This window comes from Quercus lobata, chromosome 9 (assembly GCF_001633185.2).
Source record: "Quercus lobata isolate SW786 chromosome 9, ValleyOak3.0 Primary Assembly, whole genome shotgun sequence".
In the NCBI taxonomy this organism is placed as follows: domain Eukaryota; kingdom Viridiplantae; phylum Streptophyta; class Magnoliopsida; order Fagales; family Fagaceae; genus Quercus; species Quercus lobata.
This window is the reverse complement of record NC_044912.1, coordinates 44,749,717-44,765,696: the sequence shown is the minus strand read 5'-3', so window position 1 is coordinate 44,765,696 and position 15,980 is coordinate 44,749,717. Positions and strand designations below refer to the sequence as shown.

At 35.4% G+C, this 15,980-nt stretch overlaps 1 protein-coding gene across 3 annotated transcripts in view; it reads left to right on the top strand.

Moving 5' to 3' along the window:
* LOC115959844 (TATA-binding protein-associated factor BTAF1) overlaps positions 1-15,980 on the top strand; it is a 39,332-nt gene that overhangs the window by 9,110 nt on the left and 14,242 nt on the right. For all 3 annotated transcript variants that reach the window (XM_031078455.1, XM_031078456.1, XM_031078453.1), the window contains exons 6-14: positions 1,882-1,963; positions 3,435-3,772; positions 8,487-8,595; positions 8,771-9,377; positions 9,534-9,666; positions 9,794-9,862; positions 13,531-13,742; positions 14,485-14,722; positions 14,912-15,085. In XM_031078455.1, coding sequence (XP_030934315.1) covers positions 1,882-1,963; positions 3,435-3,772; positions 8,487-8,595; positions 8,771-9,377; positions 9,534-9,666; positions 9,794-9,862; positions 13,531-13,742; positions 14,485-14,722; positions 14,912-15,085 — 1,962 coding nt within the window. The remainder of the gene's footprint in view (positions 1-1,881; positions 1,964-3,434; positions 3,773-8,486; positions 8,596-8,770; positions 9,378-9,533; positions 9,667-9,793; positions 9,863-13,530; positions 13,743-14,484; positions 14,723-14,911; positions 15,086-15,980) is intronic.

Sequence of the window (15,980 nt, the reverse complement as noted above, 5' to 3'; positions counted from 1 at the left end):
AGCACTCTCTCTAATTTACCCATTTATTTTCTATCTCTATTTCCTATTCCTGTAGCTGTGGCTAACCAAATTGAGAAACTTCAGAGAAATTTCTTATGGGGTGGCATTGGAGATGAACCAAAATTCCATTTAGTTAAATGGGCTACTGTTTGTAGTCCCATTGCTTTGGGTGGCTTGGGGATAAGGAAGTTAAGACTTTTTAATGAAGCTTTTCTTTGGAAGTGGCTTTGGAGATTTGGGATGGGGAGGGCTGCCCTTTGGAGGCAAGTGATAGATGTGAAATATGGCAGTGAATGGGGTGGCTGGTGTACTAGGCCTGTTAAAGGTCCATATGGTGTTGGCTTGTGGAAATATATTAGTCGGGGATGGCCTTCTTTTTCTCGCCACATTCTATATGATATTGGGGATGGGTCTAGGGTGAAATTTTGGCAAGACCATTGGTGTGGTGAGACTTCTCTTGTAGTCAGTTATCCTGAATTGTTTAGAGTTTGTCGAGACAAGGAGGTTAGTGTGGCTGAGCTTATGAAGCTTGATAATGAAGTCCTTTTTTGGGATGTAAGTTTCTTTAGGGGTGTGCATGCTCGGGAATTAGAGGCATTGGCTGGTTTCATGGATACCATTTATGGTGTTTCGGTGAAAGGGTGTGGTGAGGATAAGATATGCTGGAAACTTGATAGAGAGAAGGGCTTCCTGGTTAAAGACTATTATAGTCTCTTAGTGGGCTCTAATGACTATTGCTTTCCTTGGAAAAGTATTTGGAAACAAAAGATTCCTTCTCGAGTATCTTTCTTTGTTTGGACTGCTGCTTTGGGTAAGTGCTTAACGATTGACAATTTACAAAAAAGGAAGGTTTGGATATTGGATTGGTGCTACATGTGCAAGTGTAATGGTGAACCGGTTGATCATCTTTTTCTTAATTGTCTGGTTGCAATGGAGATGTGGGCTATGGTGTTCGGATTGTTTGGAGTGAGCTGGGTTATGCCACAATCTGTAGTGGGGCTCTTAGCATGTTGGCAAGGCAGATTTGGTTGTCATTGAAATGGGTATTTATGGTTGATTGTTCCCCATTGCTTATTGTGGTGTCTTTGGAGAGAGAAAAATAGTAGGTGCTTTCAAGATAAGGAGAGATCAACATCAGACTTGAAACTATTTTTCTTTAGAACTTTAATGGATTGGTTAGCTGCATTGCGGAACCAATCATTTTTATCTTTTCTTGATTTCCTAGATTCTTGTAATTTTTGTTCTTGATTGTTTGACCCCTTGTACACTCCCTGTGTACTAGGGTGCTCCCCTTTTTGATATCAATAAACTCATTACTCATCAAAAAAAAATATTGACATTTGGTATCACAATTTCTTTGTGCCTATGTGTATTTGGAGAGAGAAATGGTCATAGTTTTAAAGGGTGTGATAGATTGGTCTTGGAGTTGAAGTTGCTGCAACTGCATTTCCACTATGACTAGATGGTTACCACTGGTTATTCTTTTTTCAAACTATTATGAGTTTATTGATCTTTCTAATTTTATGTGATATGTTTTTTTGTAGCTCTTGTATAAATCCCATGTACTAAGCTTGTGCCCTCCTTGCACTTTTTTAATAAAATATTAAATTTCTTACGAAAAAGATGAGTTGATTATTAGAGGATTATCCTTTTCTTGGTTGTCAAAGGGGAGGTTGCTACTTCTAAACATTTCTTGTATTGCTATTGTTTTTCGTAATCTTAGTGATTGAATCCCTATTTAATTGACATTGATATTTTGCTTAATTTGTTCAAATTTTTTCATTTTACCAGCATAAGTGGTTCAATTTTATTTGACTTTTATTTTTTTGGGGGGTAATGTATGGATCTTTGATAGATATTCTCATCTTATTTTCGATTCAGGAGTATGATATTGTGAGTGACAGTATGAAGAACCCGAGAGAGCGTTTGGCTCTCCAGAAACAAAATCTTCGTCGCCGTTTAGGTTAGTAATGACACAGATTTTTGTCTTTAAATATGCTGTAGCAATATATGTGCATGTATAGTTCAAATGACACCTTTCCTTATAAGCTCTAGGTGGAGGTGAGGTTGTGGGTTTAAGACCCATTGTTGTGTTTGTGACTAACCAATTTTTTTAGAAAAAGATTTTGTGTGTGTGTGTGTGTGTGTGTTTTTTTTTTTTTTTGGTTTCGAGCTGCTTTAGCTGTTCTCTGTTGAGTAGGTCTTGTTTTGTAGGTATTGTTGATGAGGTATGACATAGATTTTTCTCATAGAAAATTTCCCTTGAAAATAGTTCTTAGTAGTTGTGGATTTTTTATTAATTTATTTGAAGTGGCCTTTTGTCCTTGCTGGGGTGATTAATTGAAAGATAGAACACTTAAGCTCTAGAATGGAAGTGCTCCTGGTCAAGCTTTAAGTGATTGAATATTGTTTCAAGGTTGTCAAAGTTGATGCTTTTTTTTTTTTTTGGAAGTTACGTACTTGGTGAGTTATGAACCCATTCTTTTATTTTATTTTGTTAGAAGTAATTAATTTCGTTAAAAGAGTTCAAAAGGGGTGCAACTCAAGTACATGGGATGTATACAAGAGAAAAAAAGAAGAAAACTTTGTGGTGGCAGCCATCTACTCATAGAATGATCATTGAAACAACTACTCCAGCTCCAAAAGTCTCTCTCACACCCTTCAAAGCTTCGAGTGTTTCTTTCGCTCCAAGTATACCACATAAGACAGGAATTACTTTCCAAATCTGTCTTTCTGACAGGCAAATAAATCAACCACATATCTAGGCATGATCTGTTGAACTCCAAATAGGCAAAGTAGCCCACTACTCTCTAGCAACATCACACTGAAGAAGCAGATGTACAGCATTTTCACCACTCTTTCACATAATGCCATTCAACCACAACCATTTTATGTTTCCTAAAATTCTTTACCTTTAGATTTTTCTCTACTGCTGTTGACTACACAATAATATGCTACCCTCGTTGGAAGCATAGGCTTCCAAATGCTCTCCATGGGAAAAAAAAATTCATTCAAAGTTAAAGCTTTGTAGAAATTGTTACTGTTTGGGCAAGTGCTTATTGGCCTATTTTGTTTTATTACTCTTTTATATTTCAGATATTTCTTTGAGCTTTATTCCTATTTTAGCCTGCTAAAAGGAGTTGTAGTGGGTGAACGTCGCCGGGAGTGGGGTTTTATATTGTTCAACCAATTAGTTACAAATATATTCTTGTTGTTCTGCTGTTCTTGTTTTCTAATTAGCAGGCATCTTACCCTTTACAATCTCCTTATATTTTTCCTCAGAAACAACATTTTTTTTTTACACACATCATTTTTTTTTTTTTTTTTTGTTTGGTTGTTTTAGAACCTATATTTAGTGATTTGTATTATTCATATTCTAAGTTGGACTTTTATTTCCGTGGCCTTGCACAATATTTCATTATTCCCTTGTGTAGGTTTGGATGTTTGTGAGCAGTTCATGGATGTCAGTGATATGATAAGAGATGAGGACCTTATTGTGCAGAAAGTTAACGCTTTTGGCAATGTGATAGACCAAAGAGTTTACATGTCGTCATCTGTACATAATATCCAGCAACTAGTAGCAAATATGGTTCCTAGTGTTATATCTAAGAGGCCAAGTGCAAGGGAATTGAATCTCCTAAAACGAAAAGCAAAAATAAATTCGAAAGACCAACCAAAGTGTTGGTCTGAGGATGGAGATACTGAGGCATCGTTTGCTCAAAATGTGACAACACCAAAGGGCCAATGTCCTGATTCATCAAGTTGTGATAAGGTATTTGACTGTTTATTTATCAATGGTTTCTGGTAGACTTATAGTACCTGTTTCTTTTTTGTGTTAAATCTCTTAGTATTTATTTTATAACATCCTACACACTAAAGTCTTTCACAGTTATTGAATTTCTTTTCTCTTGCTGATGCATGTTGTCACTTTTGTTTGTTATCATTTGTCTCAAATTTGTTTTTTTAAATTAATTTTTAGTATTAGAGTGAGAGCACCACCACGGATTTGGCACTTTTTGTTCTTCCAATTTTTATTTTGCATTTGGTTTTCAAGCCTCATGTGATCCATGAGGTTTTGAGTTCAAGCCTCCTAGCCAACACATTGGGGCTACTCCCAAGGGATTCTTCCCTATAAGTACCTTGTGTGTGTGGAATGAGGAAACTACACACACTTGGGGGGGATTTGTTAGGTATTCTAAACTATGAAAATTTGGGTTAAGAGAGAAATAAGAGGAAGAGGAAAATTGAGGGGGAGAGAGAGACTACATCAAATCTCTTGTTCTAAAGTCTAGTTGGCCCCCATAAAATGGAAGCCCACCAGAAAGGGAGTTCAGAGTTAAGGTGATGACTAATGAGAATGACAGAAAACATTGGATAAAAAAGGCAGATGGCTTCAAAAGAATTGGTAAAAAATCACAATTATCAGGAGATTCTGGTGACTTCAATGGTGTCTTAGCATATGGATTATGACCCTGCCGGCGTTGACATCAGCACTGATGTCAGCATATGGATGCTGACATCAACATATGGATGCTGATGTCAGCACACCTCTATCAATGGATATAGCCTCCAACATGTGTTCTAGTGGGTTCTAGGGTTGGGTTGGGACGTTCTAATACCAAGTTGAGTTGTAAACTACGAAAATAAGGGTTATTAGCTTGCTAATATAAAAAATAAATAGAACTCTTAATACACATGCGTGCACACACTAGGTGAGTAGTGCCATAGGGCAATATTTTGCAGTTTATACAACTTAAAAGACCAAGCTAGTATGTCCACAACCAGTAACTAGTGGCGACAAAGGCATATGCATCTTCCCAGAGAATAAGACCAAGTCTCATATGGGGTAGTGCATATGATGATGGCTTGCTGATTCTTCATTAGCCTTTAGGTAACAAATTGATTTGGTGTCCACTGTACCATGCCCTCTAGATATTAGGTTTTGGTCAAGCCTTATCAAACAGTGCATGTAATCCAAAGAATTTTACTCTCATTTGCACCTGAGACATCCAAAAACATTCTAGAAAGATTCTTGATGTTGACCTGCAAGAATCCAATATGTTGCAATTGTATCATGAGGGCATCCATGTGACCTCAAGCATTTGAATTTAAATAACTTGTAATGACACCCAATATAGAAGTCTACTCTTTCTTCTTACCCAGATGGGTTATTTTTGTCAATTAATATGGATGATTGATCCCTATTACTAGAAATTGTCTTTTCCTTTTCTCTATTTGTGATTCAGTTGGTGATTTATTTATCGCTTATCGTGAGTTTCTTTGTTCGAAGGGTATCTTTGGACAGCATGGTAATTGCCCAGTTTGGGAGGCTACTTCTCTACGCACAATGTAGTGGTGTTGAGCTGTTCAGGCTTAAGCTTAAGTCTTTATTTTTTGAGATTATTGTGTGAGTAGATTCTTGAATTTGGCTACTTCTCCATGCACAATGTAGTGGTGTTGAGCTGTTCAGGCTTAAGCTTAAGTCTTTATTTTTTGAGATTATTGTGTGAGTAGATTCTTGAATTTGGCTACTTCTCCATGCACAATGTAGTGGTGTTGAGCTGTTCAGGCTTAAGCTTAAGTCTTTATTTTTTGAGATTATTGTGTGAGTAGATTCTTGAATTTGGCTGCATGAATTTTTCATTTCTTTCTAGATTACATAGACCAGCGTATTGTGTAGGTATTCTGTAGGTAAGCCTTTTTTATACATCATGTATACTTTTTTTTTTTTTTTTTTTTTTTTTTTTTTTTTTTTTTTTTATCAATTTCGTTGTTGCTCCCCCTTTCAAAGTGCCAAAAAAAGGAAAAAAAAAAAGAAAAAAAGAAAAAGAAAAAGAAATTGAAGTTATGAGACGGTGCTTGCTTGTGTTAGCCCATATGTACAAGAGGTGTCGTGCAGAAAGGTTTTCTGAAAACTACCGATCAAAGAAAAAAAATGAATTTCAGAAAACCACACAAGACTTTCTCGGTCCATTATGAGGAAGAGTTTCACGCAGAAAGATCTTCTGGAAACTATTATTTTTTTAGGTGTAAATAAAACTTTATTCAAAAAACCATTAAAGTACAGATAACACTGCAGGCTGGCAGTGTACTAGGGGAAACAAAAAGCTAATCAAAACTACATAAATCTAAGAAATCCAAAAGGAAAGGAATAGAGAGACTACTCATAGCAGTTATCCATTCAACTCAAGGACAGCAAAAAGAACCTTTTAAACTCAAGGATGGAATGATCGTCTCCTTTAAGAGTTCAATGGTTCTGTTTTCTCCAAATAGTGCACGTGATACCCAGCAGAATAGCCCCCCTCCTAAATAAATAAATAAATAATTCTGTTTGATGCCAACCAACACCCTTATTCCAACTATCTAGCAATTCCACCACTTGTTTAGGCATAAGCCAAAAGACACCATACGTACAAAACACAAGTGTCCATAGACTATAAGCATAAGAACAATGATGTAGGAGGTGATCCACCGATTCCAACTATTCTTACATGGGCAGCAACGGTTAACAACAGAAATATTCCTCTTCGGCAAGTTATCCAGTGTGAGGATCTTTCGCTAGCGACTGTCCAGGTGAAAAAAGTCACCTTCCTAATACTTTTCCAAGGGAAAGCACAACTTCCTCTGGCTGTTAAAACTTTATAATATAACTTATCTTTGAAAGAACCATTCCTGGCAGGCAACCACACCATTCTGTCTTCCCCATTCTGGCCAATATTAGTGGAGTATAGAAGAGAATAGAAAGATTGTAAGCTCTCCAATTCCCAATCTTGAATCAATCTTGTAAAAAGCACATCGCAATGGAGATCCTCATTTTGTCTACACAAATGTTCCTCCACGAAAGAGTCCTTTACATGATAATTCTGAAAACTATATAAAATGAAGCTGGGGCAGTGTTGTTTAACACAATGATTCAGTATAACATTATTGGTGAAAAATAGAATTAGCTTCTTTTTTCTATCCTCTTACTTTTTACCCAATCAAACACACTCTTAAAAAAGGAATGGAAAAATCATAGCTGAATTTTGTTTTACAATTGGCTTTCACAAACAACATTGTTTCATATTTGCTGGCTTTGAGAGAATAAAAATTTTTCTCAACTTGAGTTATTTATTGGGCTTCTACTGTTTTGAATGTGTTGCTTGAGTGTACCTCTTTGTAATTCTCTATAATATTTTCTCTCATTGACTTTGGACAAAGGGAAATGAAGTCAAATGATGTATGGAAACTCTGGTCAGCTTTTAATTTGAGGAATTAGGGTTAGGGTTTTGTGGGGAAAAAGGCTGCAAAATAGCAAGGAATATAGGGTTTCTAATTTTGAAAAAGAATGGTAGGTTTTGAGGATGAAACCAATGTGAAAGCCTGAGGGCTGGGTTGTTGTTACAGGGATGTGAACAGTAACCTGTGAACGGTAATTGGGCTGTTTTTTTGGTTATTTGGAACTATTTAATGGATTAGTGGTTAGGTTTTTAAGTTTTCGATTTTAGGATTTTGAATGTGATAAATCAATGTGTGTTTGCTAGGTTTAAATTTGATGGAAATGCAAGGTCAAAAAAGTGAACTTCTAGACATTACATCTAGGATTTCCTTGGCATCACAAATTGGAAAAGGTTGTATCACACAAACCTTGAACAAAGCTTCATAACTTCTGAAAATTTATGAAACTTCCTCTTCAATAGAAAGTTTACATTCATATAAATAGATGATTAATACCTAATTCTAGTGCAACTTGGACTTCTTGACTCCTAATTAGAGTTGGACTCCATGGGCTTTCACTAGTGAGCCCAAACTAAATAATTAAACTCAAATAAAACCAAAATAAGAGCCAATGGACTGTTGGAACAGCACATCCTTAGGAACCAGAAAATTACATTTAACACTAAAAATCAATATAAGGGTCTGTTTGGATATCGCTTATTTCTGAAAACTGAAAACTAAAAACACTGTAGTAAAATAATTTTTAAATGTGTGAATAGTGACGTGGGACCTAGGACTAAAGTTGTTTTTTTGAAAAAAAAGTACTTGTGGGTCTCGTGAACAGTGCACGGGACCCACCAAAAACCGCTGGATGCTAGACGCGCAAAACGCTATCCAAACGTGCACTAAGTATAAGAAATATGACTGGAACTGTGTAATGCCCAAAAACTTAATAAAATGTCTAATATTACTCAGAAAACCAATACCATGTAGCCATGCATTCTCCTGATGGTCTAAGGATAAAATGGCTTGCTTAGCAGTCAATATTAAAATCCTTTTGAAGATCTGCAGTTTTGATTTCTGTGCATTGTGGATTTCTTCAGCTAAATGCAGCCATGCATTCTCCTGTTGTTTTGTTGTTTATAGCTTCAACATCTGTTGATGAGTAATTGTATTATATTATTCATTCTCTGTTTTGGTTGCCAAAGCATTGTTTTTTGATTACCATCCTATGTTTTAGCTTTTGCATATTACAAGGTACAATATTTTGCTTTTGGCTTCTTATGCAGCCATTTATGGATGTTAATAATGACGAAGACAGCTTGGAGCATGATGGAGATGGGCGGTGGCCCTTCCGTAGTTTTTTTGAGCAACTCATCCTTGATATTTTTGATCCAGGTAAGCAATTTTTCCCCCCTTCTATCGTTTTGTTTTTGGTTGGGGTTGGGGGGGGGGGGGGGGGAGGGTGTTGTGGGTTCACAAGATAGATCTTTCATCAGGGTCATTATGCTTCTTATTCTCATTATTTCTTTAAATTTCAAATGTTGGTTTCTCTGACTATATATGTTGACAGTTTGGGAGATTCGCCATGGTAGTGTCATGGCCTTGAGGGAAATTTTAACTCATCAAGGTGCATCTGCTGGGGTGTTTATGCCTGACTTGAGCTGGGATAGTGCACTTTTTGTTGAACTAGAAGATAAAGGTATATCAAATACAATGAAGAGAGAGAGAGAGATTGATTTGAATATGCAAGTTTCATCAGATGGGCTTCAGCTGGATCTGAAGAAGCCTAAGTTTGAAGATGTGTCATCCTCAACAATGGCCAATATTGTCTCTTCCAGTGAGGTTGGCAATTTTGATGTCTGCATGAAGGTTGATCATGGGTGGAATTTGCCTTCTGGGCTAGATAATGGCCAGTTGAATGTTACTCCTGTTAAGGTGGAGCCAGAATCTTTTCTTGATGGTGCCTGCTATTCGTGTGAAGATGCTGCTGATACCGCTGAGATGAAGGGTTATGCTGAGGATAAGGTTTCCATTGGAAAAGCAGATCTGCTGAAAAATATTCCTGAAAGTTGTGAGCTGATGAACTTCGTTAAACTAGCTAGGCATTCTTGGCTAAAAAACTGTGAATTTCTTCAAGAATGTGCAATTCGTCTATTGTGTGTGTTGTCTCTTGACCGGTACGGTTTGATATATGTATATTTATATATGCACTGTACACTTGAGTGATTTGGATTCCTCTTAATTTATTAGGTACAGTAGACTATGTATTTCAGATCTGTGTTTGTGTATTCATATATCAGTAAATTTTATTATTTTATTTTATTTTATTGCAGATTTGGTGATTATGTATCGGATCAGGTTGTTGCTCCTGTACGGGAGACCTGCGCTCAAGCATTAGGTGCTGTGTTTAAGTACATGCATCCCACATTAGTTCATGAAAGCTTAAATATATTGCTGAAAATGCAGGTAACTGTGATCTAAGGGTATGCTTTTGGTGTTAAATAATATTGATTATTGTGTGGTTCTAACATTCTTACCCTTTCCCTTCTTGTGATTTGCAATGTTTATGCTTACATTATAAATATTTGTTCAGTGTAGACCAGAGTGGGAAATTCGTCATGGGAGTCTTTTGGGTATCAAGTATTTGGTTGCTGTGCGGCAGGTAAATCTTTGAAGCACTATTTATTGTGATAATTCTAGTTCTTCTAGAAGTTAAGACTCATCTCATGCATCGATTCACTATGCATTATGGTTCTTGTGGTTGTTTAGTGTACATCAATTCCGTGAAATTATGGAAATTGGTCTACCTAAAGGAAATTTAAATGTGTGAAATGTTTCTTTTGCATTAAGTGTCTGGCATATCTTTAATATGAATAGAATGTTGAGATTTTGGATACCTTTTTTTGAAAGAGGACTTTTTACACTTGATTATTTTAAGAGGAACACTAAAAGGAGGCCAAGATGTCCATAATTTGATTACGTGCCAAACATGGTTGATTTTAGTTGTTTTGTGTAAACTGAAGTATTTTCTTATGCTAAGTCTTTTAATTTTTATGTAGTAGATAATGTGACATCTGCACAACAGATTTAGAAGCATTATTTTACATTTGAATTAGTGATTGTGATCTCACCTAAGCTAGCACAGCAACTTGACTTTTTTTAGGAGTTTTCTAAAGTTGTATCGACAACTTTTTCTAGAGAATTGAATGAACTTTCAACCAATATATGTGACTTTTCCTCTCCCATTTTCTTAGGGATTGAGCTTGAGTGTTCTTGCTAGTTTTATAACTTGAACTAGCTCTCTGATATCCCTTCATAAGCTCTCTTTTTCTTTTACTCATATTTTGAATTGCATTAGTTGGTATCTATTAAATTACCGATTGTTTTAAAAGCTTAAGTTGTTGGGATGTGGTAAATTTAATCATTTAATCACATACTTTTAACATTTCCCCTCATGTATGGGCTCAAATTCCCTTTTAATAGGTGAGGTCCAACATTTGAGATTTTAAATGGGAGGAAGGGTGGAACTCAGTACCTCTTGCTCTGATACTATGTTAAATTATCGATTGTTCCAAAAACTTAAGCTATTGGGATTAGTATATTTATTCATTTAACGATATACTTCTAACAATATCAAATGCAAGTTTTGATCCAAAGGAAATGGGTGGGGATTTGGGTTATTTTCTCTAAGGATTTGCAAGATGCTGCCAAGGAGAAAGAATCAGCCTCTTGGACCAGCTCCTCCACCAAATTGGAACATTGCATTTGATCAAGAAGTAGTGGTTGGTATGATTGATGATTTTAAAATGCAGATTGAAGCTTTTGCACAACGTGTCATGCAAAGAGATTATTGTTCTCAAGATGGCAATGAATCTGAGGGGATTGCTATGAGCATGAAGAGGAATTTGAATATCCTTTCCATGTGGGAACTCCCAAGGAGATCAGCACCTAGTCCCTTTGATGATAGGTGTTGGGATGGTGGAGTTTCCTAGGTTAAGGGGTGATTTGTATAGTGAATTATTTATTGATTGGTTGTCTAATTTTTAGAGAGTGTTTGATCTAGAGAGATATTTATCATATCTCCACCCCCCACTTCACCAAAAAAATAGAGGGGTGTTTGATTTGTATGATTTACCAGAAAATAAGAAACTGAAGCTAGTTGTGGTGAAGTTACAAGGGAGAGCCTCGGCTTGGAGGGATCAGCTTATTATGATGCGTTAAAGACAAGGCAAACCTAAGATATCTTATTGGGAGAAGATTCTTAAGAAGCTTATGGAGACATTTTTACCATATAATTACATGCAGTAAATGTATCAAAGATTGCAAAATTGTCAGAAAAGAGGCAGATCTGTTTGTGATTACACTGAACAATTTTATTTGCTTCTTAGAAATAAGTTAAATGAAAGTGACAAGCAAAAAGTGGCACAATATATTGGTTGCTTGTGGACCAGCTTGCATGACGTGTTAAACCAGCAATATGTTTGTAAAGTTTCACAAGCATACCAATGTCTTATGGCTGTTGAAATTCAGCGAGGGAGGGGCCCGAATAGGGCATTCTTTAACCAGTCTAGTTCGAGCCATATGGTGGCTTCTAGAGGGCAATCACAAGGATCTAATGCAAGCAGCCATTCCACATCAATTGGACCTCAAAAGAATAACACCAATACTTCTCATCCATGACAACGTTATGGGTCATCTAATTCTAAACCAAATGCCAGCAGTGTAACCATTTATTCTTATAAGTGTGGAGAAATAGGATAAAAGTCTTGTGATTGTCGAATATCATGAAAGGTTCTTTATAACACAGTGATACAAGGATAATAATGATTGGTTTAATCCTCGAATACATGTATTAGATCAATAAAATTATATGGAATTGGTTTCATATTGACCCAACAAATGAATCTTGAATGGACAAATTTCCAAAGTAGCCACAAATGTGTCTTCACTCTTCCATGGCCCTGTTCTGAAGATCTAGAAGATCGGAAATGAACAAGTGACTACACTTGTTACTAGACTTTGGGCGGAATGATTCCATTCTAGTTTTGTCCATAAACAAAACACATTGGTTTCTATAAATCCTTTTTTTTTTTTTTTTAAAGATTTCCTTCGTAGGAAGTCCCTTTTTTTAGTTTTTATTTATTATTATTTTTAATATGATAGTAAAGTTGCATAATAGGTCCCTGTGGAAGTGGGTAAGCATCTTAATTGAGAGTTGTGAGTAGCTGATCTATCACCAACAGTGTCTTTGTTGTCTGATCTGGGCATGGGAAATCTGATGAACTAATTGATCTCAAATTGAAGGCCAATGCTTTACAACATCCGAATTCTTTTTGTAATCCATGTAAGCATTAATTTTACTTCCAAATGGAAACCTTCCCAAACTTGGTTTGAAATTGTTTGAATATTGGTTAAATGATTAAATCACCATTTCCTCTTAGCTTAAGCTTTTTGGAGAATTGGTAATTTATTATAGTATCAAGGCATGTGATTTTGAGTTTGAACCTTGTCATCCTTTTATGTGAATTTTAAAAGAGTTAAAATTCAATGTGTTGGGCTCTACTTACTAAGGGGGAGTGTTAGAATATTGGTTAAATGGTTAAATTCACTATTTCCTATTAACTTAAGCCTTTGGAAGAACTGAAAATTTATCATAGGCATATTCACAAGTTCTTCGCTTAACCTAGTTGTCAATCTTAGAAGGAAATACCTTCTTTTATCTTCTAACATTCGTACCATAAAATCAGGATCTTGGTCAATGCATTATCTAATGATCTTGCCAACTGGAAAGAAAGGGCCTTGCTCTTGGTAGGACTTTCAAAATTGTTAATATTTTCTCTCTCTGTTAAATGTGGCTGCCTTTTTTGTGCTTAAAACTCATATTTGTCCTGACTCCTGAAAGTAGGTTGAATTTATTTCTTTGCTTGGTAATTTGATTCAGTTGTGCATGGGATACATTTTGGTCATCATATATAATAATGCATTCTTACCGATTAACCAAAACCCTATGGAATTGGTTCTATTGATAAAGTATGAAGTTGGAGCTCCATTGTGGGATGAAGAAGATGAGAAAAAGAATTCTATTTTCAATATGATGAAGTTGATAGAAGTATCATATTTAATTGGATGAATTTGGGGAATGTAGCCTAATGATTCTTGTAAATTTTTGTTTATTTAGTCACAAATTTTCGGCTTGTATTTTCAGTTGTGTAACCATCAATACAAGTACTATCTATATTCAAGGTCTCTCTCCCCGCCCCCCCGCCCCCCCTCCCCTCCCCCTTTTGATCCATGCTTCAGTTATATCTTTTGATTCTTTTGTCGATCTAGGAGATGCTTCATGACTTGCTTTCTAGCATTCTCCCTGCATGTAAAACTGGGTTGGAGGACCCTGATGATGATGTTCGAGCAGTTGCTGCAGATGCTTTAATACCCACAGCGGTTGCTATTGTTGCTCTAGAGGATCATGTGTTACATCCAATTGTGATGCTACTTTGGGATATATTACTTGATTTGGATGATTTAAGCCCATCCACCAGCAGGTAATTTTAATGATTATGGTTGTGATGGGTTTTTCTGTTTTGCTTCTGATATGTCTAACCATAAAAGGTATGGTCTGTAATGAGAATTTGAGTATGAATAGATTTTTTTTTTGGTTCATTCCTTCTTTCTTTTGTAGTTATTTGTTAGCTGCGTTTGTGCACACCTTGATGCCACATTTACATCTTTATCTAGTTTTTGCAAACTTTATTCATGTTTCTTGATTGTACCTAGGTACACATCATGCATGCTTAAAGTGTTAGGATGAAGCCTTCTTTCAAGTACTGTAGAAATATTAATAAAGAGAATTCATAAGAAGGCTTTTTAATGGTGTAACGTTGCTTAAACTTATACCCGGTGTAATTTGAACCCAACTCTCTCTCTCTCTCTCTCTCTCTCTCTCTCTATATATATATATATATATCTATATGGATGGATAGATTACTGCAATGGATTCTTTCTTTCTCCATTTTGTTTGATTTTATAGAGTTAGTAGAATTCCGATGTTAATAATTTTTGTGTTACTCTTACATGCTTAATATTTGCTAGTGTTGCTCATCCTTTTTTTTTGCCCTTTTAATATATTTGATTACTTGTAATAAATAAGTGATTTTAAATCACAACTTTGTGTCAGAAGTTAAATCTTAGGTCAGTCCTGCATTGTGGCTACTTTATGAAATCTGTAGGATAGTTTAGGACATTGAATAAAGTATATGAGATTCATTTTTATAAGCTTGTTTGCAGTGTAATGAATCTTTTGGCGGAAATCTATTCCCAGGAAGAGATGATACCTAAGATGTTTGGAGCTTTGACGTTGAAAGAGAATGAGGAGTTTGATCTAAATGAAGTTGGTTGTGGTGATGATGCTGGAGGGATAATTTCACGGGAAAATCCTTATATGTTATCCACACTGGCACCACGGTTATGGCCATTTATGAGGCATAGTATCACATCAGTCCGTTATTCAGCTATTCGCACTTTGGTAAAAAAAATTATGCTCTTCTAAACTGGTTCCTGTCATGTACGAATTACTTATTCCAATATTTATAATTTTGTTGCTAATGTGTTTAACATGGAACGTTTATGATTTTGTGCAACGGTTTGCTTCAGACATTTCTAAGTTGGCTTATCAATAAGTGTTTATCCGTAGACTAAAGATTTCAATTTGCAGGAGCGGTTGCTTGAAGCAGGCAGCAAAAGGAATATTCCTGAGCCTTACAATACTTCATTTTGGCCTTCTTTTATTTTGGGTGATACCCTTAGGATTGTTTATCAGAATTTGCTGCTGGAATCAAATGAGGAAATCTTGCAGTGCTCAATGAGGGTTTGGAGGCTTCTTCTCCAGGTTTTTAATTTATGAGTAGTTGACTTTCATAAGCTGCACTTTTCTTTTACTTTCTTGTTTTGCTGTTGTCTGTTTTGAGTTTCTTTTGAATCGGTTACTTTGGGTAAACCGAAGCCTTTGACCATGAAATAAGGAAGTGAGATATGTTGTAGACCTTGGGACAAAAAAATTGGTTTCTCATATTTTATTAATAATATTCTATATATTTATTTTGTTTTTAATGTAATATGTTTTTTTTTTTTTTTTTCAAATTGGTTTCACTCATAATATTTTTTTCCTTATTTGTGCATGCAAAGCATGGTTGATTAATTACAATTTCTTCTCAGATTTATACGATTTAAATGTTGATTAACTTTGAAATATCTTACTGTTAATTAGGTTTAATAGGTTTTTGAAAAATTTTATATGCTTTAAATGGCTTGCATGATTATGTTTCACTTTTATTTTGTGATGTTATTGTTTCATATAACACTTTTTTTTTTTTTTTTGGTTGTAAACATGATTTCCTAATTTTTTTCTTATTAAAGCTATAAAAATTTTAAAATCTGAAGGTAAAGAATATCTACAACCAACACAGAAGCCTGTATCAGCTTGATGATCAAATTATTTTTGTTAGGTTGATATAATGATGATCTTTAAAAAGACCTGCATGAAGTACTTCAAGTTTGATTTTAATTGTATTTAAAGAATGTGTGGCATCAAGTTTCTAAAGTTTGTTGGCCTGATAGAAAAGTTAATCTTTGAGGCTTTAATAACTGCATATGTATAAATATCATCTCCTACTTCCTACACTGTGATGCTTAAACCAAATTATATTTAGAAGTTAGAATAATGGAATAAGTTTCCGTGCATATTCTATCTTGTCAATAAGCAGATGAGCTCAAATTTTATCTTG